This window comes from Sinocyclocheilus grahami, unplaced genomic scaffold (genome assembly GCF_001515645.1).
Source record: "Sinocyclocheilus grahami isolate Dianchi unplaced genomic scaffold, SAMN03320097.WGS_v1.1 scaffold487.1, whole genome shotgun sequence".
NCBI lineage: Eukaryota > Metazoa > Chordata > Actinopteri > Cypriniformes > Cyprinidae > Sinocyclocheilus > Sinocyclocheilus grahami.
Genome location: NW_015505666.1, coordinates 1,107,447 through 1,115,511, shown reverse-complemented (window position 1 = coordinate 1,115,511; position 8,065 = coordinate 1,107,447). Strand labels below are relative to the sequence as shown.

Here is an 8,065-nt window from a genome sequence, read left to right as displayed (position 1 = left end):
TATATATATATATATAACCTTAGTGAACTAGTGTAACAAGTTGCTCAGTTGGTGCAGTTTGATGAATCAGTTGGTGAATTGGTCTCATTGAAACAGTTTGGATGACTCACTGAACAGTAGGTTTTGACTATGCTCTGTGCCGCCTACTGGAAAATATCCTGTAGAAAACTGGGTTATGCCTATGTATCAATTACTTTACAAAGTTACATTGTAATTTAGGAAATTCAATTTTGTTTTATTTTTTTATTTACTTTATTTTTTGTTTTGTTAGAATAAAAAGTGGACAAATACTGTAAAGACATTTGGAAAAGAAAACCATGAATGTACGTCATGGTTTGAAATTTGACGACTTTGATAAATGTGTAAGATGAGATTTGATTTATTTGATTTAAAAAAGCTTAACATATTCTGACAATTCGTCTTCAGTTCCTTCTCTATACCATTTAATATTAAATCATTCAGGTGCCCTGAGTAATACAGGACTTTGCCCAAGGCCCAAATAGGGCTCTAAAATCGGATAGTATTGAAACCTAGTTGCAAGTGTTTTCCACAACTTAATTTGAGTCTTTCTATAAAAGCTTGAATGTTAGATGTTGAAAGTAATATACTTTATGGTTTTCCAGTATGCCTTCTGCTATATGTGCCATACTTATGCATTTAGGGCTAGATTCCTGCTGCGGTTTCATTCCTCATGAATAATATTTTTTGATGAATATCTGATGCATTTCCATAAAAATATAAAATGTAAAAATGTTTGGAAGACCGAGATCAAATTGAAATTTTAGGAAACAGATGACCCCAGGGGTTTGTTTCCTGTGTGTTTACATGTATAAAGCAGGGTGCGCACAATATAACAAGCTTTGAGTTCTGTACATGCCTGTAATCTATTTGGTGTTGTTTATCAGATCCTCTAGTAGTGTACAGTCAGATGAAAGAATCTGTGTGTGTAGCACTTTCAATTATTCAACTCTCTGTCCAACCCCTCGTCTCTTTCTGGCATCCCCATTCCGGGGCCCCATATCTCATTCACTAAGCAGCTCATAGATCGAATTATCCCAACAGCATTTCGTTTTCAATGCATCCATTTATGCATTCTCAGACCCTCCCTCTAGATTCAAACAGCCAGCCAGACCACCTAACATTCAATCAGAGACTCATACCGGAAAGATGACTGTCAGTTTGTATAACCTGTTTAGTGCTAACAAAGACTGCGATGTCCTGGCAAGACTAGGATAGTAGTTCTGTGTTTGGTTGTTTTATGCCTCCGTTTTGCTTTGGGACTGCAGCAGCTGAGTTGAGCCAAACCTATTCCAACCATCCTATTGATTTTACTGTGTCATTATACTCTGCTATTCACCCAGAATGCATCTAAATCCCATATGCAAGTGCTGCTATTCAAGGCTGAATGGTTTGGCCACAAAATCATGCTCTGATTGCGCTTTGAATTGCTAAGGCAAGTCACTTTAGTTGAATACTATAAAAAGTTTCAGATATCACAATACATTCCCCTAAATATTTAACTTCTCATCCTTCTGTTGCTTACATTTTAAGGCTAAAAGCACACAAACATTTTTATTTTATTTTGATTATTTGTGCAGCCCTATTGCTATGTATGCTGATCTCAGAAGCCCTGGTGGAAGTCTTCATGGTAAGCTGCTCATCAGCTCTGTAGGTGATTTCTAAATCTATACAGGCTGTATAGATGCTGGGGCTATGGTTGATTGGTTTGGGGCACAAAGTAGGGGGGATGACATTGACATTTCTAGTGACATTAGCTCTGAGAAATTGACAATCCGCCTGACGAGTTGCAAATTGTTATCCTTCTTTATCATGCATAATGTCTGCAGCTGCAGTCACAACCACTTCACCCCGCCACAGGGAGATGAGGTGCAAAAGTCATAGAAATGAGATGAAAAGAAGGTGTTGGAGTAGAAGTAGGGAATGAGAATGACTGAGAACTGGGGAGAGTGACAGAAGGGGAGTGAGAGGGAAAGGGGACAGTGTACGTGTTGAACGGAGAGAGACAAATTGTGTGCTGAGCATTTAAAATTGCTGAATTTACAGCAATGAATCACCTCAGAGCTGCTACAGTTTGATAATAAGTCCACTCTAACTGCGAGTATGTTGCTCCTGTGAAAGCTTGAGAATTTACAAAGGCTTTTCAGACTTTTAAGGCAAGAAAAAGCATGAATGCGTTTTTAAAGCTTTTTGAACGATGTAAGTGTGACAGAGTGAGCTTCTTACAGGAAGGCAGGGTGTTTATAGAGTGAGGAAACCTGATTCTGATTGTTTCAAGGTCATAAGTTTCTACTGCATTGCTATGTAGTAGTTCACAGTTTGTCCTTGAGATTTAAAGGTTGTTTTGTTTACAATAAAAAGCAATACTAAAGAGTTTTCTCTTTAAGTGTCCTATAACCAAAATTATTTCTTTTTAGTTTTATTTCTGTTCATCATTAGAGTACAACAATATAAAACATGCGTTAGATACATTTTATTATCCTATAATATATATATTCCTCATTTTTTTGGCTGTTAAATATTATGCTTCAAATATTTTGGCATTTATTACAAAGTGTCAATATCAGTAAAAAAAAAAAGTCAAACTAAGTATTGATGTCTACTAAAACAATGGCTTGAGGTAAACACTTTATAAAGACATGTACAGTACATGTGCTACACACAAAGTCCACCATCAATTATTCCTTACATTTGTTCTCTGAGGCTGTTTCATAGATCATAGATCTTACCATACTGTTCCGAGCATTTGCTGAAATGTAATATTTTTTCTTTGACTGTTCACATTTGTGTTTATAAATGATACATACCTGCATCACTGTGAGCAGTCAGCTGACCTTAAAATACCTGTGAGTGAGCATGTACAGAAAAAATAACATCACACGTTTTGCCAGCATATGTGCACATAACAACAAAACCCTTACATCTGCAAGGGCCTTCAAGTAGCTGCAAATTTAACAGCTAATTTGCTAACATGGCATGACTGTGATACATTCCCTCGAGTTTAGCTTGAACTAATGCATCTCACCAAATATTAATTCAATCTGCTATCTCAGCATCTTTCCACTGATTCTGCTTGCTCCTCCTTTGGTTTTCAAGATCATAGATCTTCAAGATCGCTTACTGGCACTGAATAATAACAACATTACAAAACGGTTTGACGATACTGTATGCACATGTTAACAGAATGTGTGGTTTCATATCTGGCTGCATCAGATATGTGTAGTTTCAAGGATCACATCTACAGGCATGCCACATGAAGAGAAAATCTAATTTGGGTCACTTCCAGCATGTTGCTTGTATAGAGGGGTTTAATTCAGACATTTCAAGGTCAAAGTGGTCTGCTTTGTCTTTTCTGTTAGCCCTCCTTCCACCACCGCCTCAATTTGACCTCTGACTCTGGCTAATTAACTGATACAGCTTGACTTATTGGTTAGTGTGACTTGAATACTAAAAGTAAATACTGAGTTTTTCTGGAAAATGGCTATCTGCCCTCTCCTTATCTTATTTATTTTCCTTCCCCTTTTTTTATATTACTGACCAACCTTTTACTCTCTGACGTATTTTAAACCTCCCTTTCGCAAACATTTTTGTACTTTAACTTCTAATATGCCAAGCCTAATTCATTGATTTTAAATTTAGATGCAAAGCGTTTTACTGAAAATAATTTAATTTAGAATTAAATTAGTTTTTCACTCTCTCTCCCTCTGCAGGGTGTGTGCTCCCAGAAATGCTACCACATGTTTATCGTCGAGACGGTTTGTGTGGCCTGGTTCTCCCTGGAGTTTCTGCTACGGTTCATGCAGGCGCGCAGCAAGCTGGAGTTCCTCCGTGGACCCTTGAACATCATCGATGCCATGGCCATCCTTCCATACTATGTGTCTCTGGTAGTGGATGAGAGCCCCACCAACGAACATGAGCGACCCTCTGGAGGTAAGGGCTACCTGGACAAGCTCGGGTTGGTACTGCGGATCCTGCGTGCCCTTCGGATCCTGTACGTGATGCGGCTGGCCCGCCACTCTCTGGGCTTGCAGACGCTGGGGATGACGGTGCGGCGGAGCACGCGTGAGTTCGGCCTGCTGTTGCTCTTTCTCTGCGTAGCTGTGACGCTCTTTTCGCCTCTGGTGCACCTGGCAGAAAGCGAACTGACCGGAGTGCAGGATTTCAGCAGCATTCCCGCCTCTTACTGGTGGGCGATCATCTCCATGACTACAGTGGGTTATGGGGATATGGTACCTAGAAGCATACCTGGTCAGGTGGTGGCACTCAGCAGCATCCTGAGTGGGATCCTAATCATGGCCTTCCCAGCCACTTCCATCTTCCACATGTTTTCCCGCTCCTACCAAGAGTTGAAACAGGAGCACGACAGGATCTTTAAAGAGGAGTGTGCGGCAGCCGCAGCAGCTACCGCAGGATCCGATGATGAGCAGGATGGAGGATGGGTGGCTTTTCCTCCTCCCAGACTAGTTCTTACTCCAGACACAGAGACGCCTGGCTCCCTTGAAGACCTTTCTCTTCTTGGGAATGGTGGAGAGACTTCCGGGAATAACCAGCACCTGTTACCAGCTGGAGCCTTTTAAGTGATGCACACGCATTGTACTCTTCTCTAGATCAAACCTGTTCTTCCATGCCCTCATAATGAACCCTCTTGCAGTGGACAGGGTGAAGTTAAAGGGCTTTGAAGCTATTTTGTCTTCCATCAGCCACAAGCTGATCATGTCTCATTAAAGTACTAATTCCTTCATATTCACACTGTGGACATTTAAGATTTAGCACATGAAAATCCATGCAATAGAAGTAAAAAATCAAGCTAGATAGTTTAACTTTAAAGCCTTGTTCCACACAGTTAGACATACAGCAGAGAAATCTAGGTTCCTCAAATTAACTGTCTAATATTTTTTAACAAATCCAAAGATGTGTTTTTTTTGTTGACTGTTTCAGGTTCAAGAATTGCTCTTCCAGAGAATGTGCACTTGAAATGCCCTGCACCGGTTTGGGACAGACATGCTCTTGTACAGCTCCAAATAAAAACAGCAGTAATCACAATGTCCTGTCCTGTCCTGTTTTTTAGGGTTCAAAGAAGGATTTTCTAATCCTCTTCTTTGAAACGCTCAATCATTAGACACAGTCACCCTGTTCTTTTCTCTTCATTTTACGAAACAGCACTTATGTGCCCCTGCCATCTGCCAGCTCTGACATGCAGTGATTAATCTATGATTGTTTAAGTTTTTATTGCTAGAGTTGAGATTCAGCCATGTTGTGACCTCAACAAGGTCAATGTAGTTTTCGTCGTCTTCTTGCTGATTTCCCCATAGGAGAGTCTGTTGCCCCCAGGTGAAGATCTTCTCTGTATAAGGTCAAAAAATTGTCCCACTGCCCAATGCTTGCAATGTCCAGCTGGTGGGGGGAGAATCGTGATTAGGCTGGGGATTAACATGCAATAAATTCATAGAGATAAAAAGTCCTTCCGGAGTCAGACTCTGTGACGGACTTTGCTTTGTCAACAAATCACAAATTTGCACCTCTAATCCAATTATTCAGTCATGTTGCATCGGATGCTTCGCCGAAAGTCCCAGAAGACTGAGTCATGGATCGGGAAAAGGTACAGAGGAAACCAAGAGGATTTGATGGACCAATCAAATTACATGTGTAGCTTTTCGCAGGATTAACCAGCTGGTTGAATCATTAAATGTACATCAGCTTGTTCTTGATGTAAAGGTTAAACCTGTTTATCACTTGTTTTTCTTTCATGATAGACACAAGCAGTGCCAGGTTCAGGTCTCAGATGGTCCAGGGGTGCCTCAGTCCACTATTAAGTAACCAGATAGTCAACAATTTCTGTCAGGATCACTATATTATACTAGAAATGTCATCATACTGGTGGTGGATAAGAGTATACTTCATGAAGCCAACAAATGACACCATGCTATTCTCTACAGCGATGTTGTTGATAAATGCCAGCTATATTTAATGCACAACTGAAATTGTGTTGCAGTTCATTGAGTCATTGGCATCTTAATGTTTAGTGCTTATATTCATGTTCACATCACACTGATCCTAAACTGTTATGTAACATAACCGGGAAGAGAAAACCATATTCTTATCCGTTTTGATAGAACGTATTCTATTGCGGTAACAATTCATATGAACTTAATAACCATCTGCACCATTTAACAGCATTAAATGGGGGGAAGCTTCGTGAGATATGCCATCAGCTCAGCTATAAAGATGCTTTTAGCCACAGTGCTTATTGAAAAATCTTGTTGAAGGATGGCTTGAATGATGTATCATATGCCATTATTTATCAAGGAAGGCCATATCTAGATGGCAAGTGTCTTCTGCTGGCATCAGTGATTGATGTAGAAAGCATCAAGAAGGGTTTAAGGGGCAATCTATCAGATCTTCTTGATGGAGAGATTGATTCCTATTCGGTAGGTTTTTTAGATTTCAAAGTGTAGTAAACCTAATATTTAGTTCTCTCTTCAAGTCAACCCTTTTGCGGTGCAATCTAAACAATAGGTCAATGATGTGTGTGTGTGTGTGTGTTTTAACATTTCAGAGTGTATAGTTGTGGTTTAATGTTATGGTTGTGTGTTTGTGACAAGTACAACGCAGTCCATGGATGGATGGCCGGTCATTGCTGTCTCTCTCAATCACCCATGACTTTTAAAGCTGATCATGCTCTTCATTTATCATCCAGGACTCAGAAGGCCAACATTCACATTTTGCACAAAAACAGAGTCATAATTTAGTTTTCCAGTACCATTCCCAACCTTTTTCTGACCCTTAGAATTAAACAGGCTTATTTTTTGCCACTGTCCCTTTAAGATTTTTAAGATGCCCTTTTCACATGTGAAATCAGTAAAAGCACTTTTATATGCTTATACACATCTTTCAATAACAGCCACTTGGCAAAGCCTGCTTTACATTGTGACATTTTACAAAACACTGAAATATAACGCATAAACTGTAAAGGTCAGGCTAGAATTATCAACAACTGTACTTGTTTTTAATGGCAGGATATTCATTTAACTGATATCATTAGTTCTTATGGTGTTTAGAATGCTATCTTTTATGTTTCTTCCTTTCTTATTACTTATTCGTGACTGAGCAGCCCAGTTTATGAATGCTGAATTGACGTTATTGATGTGTAAATGTGGGTGTCAGACATCAAGATGTTTTTGCAGTGTTGTTTCATTAAATGGCCTTTTTAACGCTTTTTTTTTCGCTTCTTAAAAGATCAAGGAAAACTGTATTTCCTATTTCATTCATCTTTAAACTCACCATGATTGGCACGAGTACTGCAGTGTTGTCTGGATGCTTCTATTAGCATATTTGTGATGTTGTCATCATACCATATTTCAGGCTCAAATGTAACTTTTTATCACTGCATTAAGCTTCATCTTGGCAGAGATACTAGAAGTGAACAGATGTTTGAGTTCTCCATATTCAGTTCAGTTTTGATCTGATATGTCACTCATAATTGGGCACAGGCTTGTCAGTCGGTCTGTTTCTTTGTAACTGGATTTGATCTTATGAACTTTGGTTGACATTATAGTGATCTAGATATACAGCATACATTGAATTACCCAGAATGCACTGCCTAATCTCATCTCATCTTGAGCAGTTTTTCTGCATTTGTTTTTTTCAAATACACAGTCGGTAGTATAGATTAAAGAAAGGGTCTCTTGTGATGTATCAGTGAGATTAAATGAAAACTTGCTATATATCGTGTATTAAATATGTTTTGACTTGTCACATCCTGCAGCTTTTTTGCTTTCACTGTGGACAGACAAATAGCTTGACATTGTAAACGTATTGCATTGCTTCTAGCTACGACACAGTGTCATTCTTTCTCTCTTCTGTCTGTCATGATGGGAAGAGCCTCAATGGGCAGTAAGCTTCCCATTAATCTTAGCTGACAGCTTGACCATAGATGTACCGCAGCGTGGCAATGAAATTCTGGAAAGGGTCTCACTTGGAAAGTTAAAGCGTTCCTTTTCTCTGTATCACATGAGCATTATCATTGCAGTAGTTCTAGGTGGAGGTT

At 39.3% G+C, this 8,065-nt stretch overlaps 1 protein-coding gene across 1 annotated transcript in view; it reads left to right on the top strand.

The window, feature by feature from the left end:
* kcng4a (potassium voltage-gated channel, subfamily G, member 4a) overlaps positions 1 to 4,979 on the top strand; it is a 25,606-nt gene extending 20,627 nt beyond the window's left edge. Inside the window, exon 3 of the mRNA XM_016236308.1 lies at positions 3,729 to 4,979. Within this exon, the coding sequence (XP_016091794.1) occupies positions 3,729 to 4,595 (867 nt within the window). The 3' untranslated portion in view covers positions 4,596 to 4,979. The remainder of the gene's footprint in view (positions 1 to 3,728) is intronic.
* The last annotated feature ends 3,086 nt before the right edge of the window (positions 4,980 to 8,065 follow it).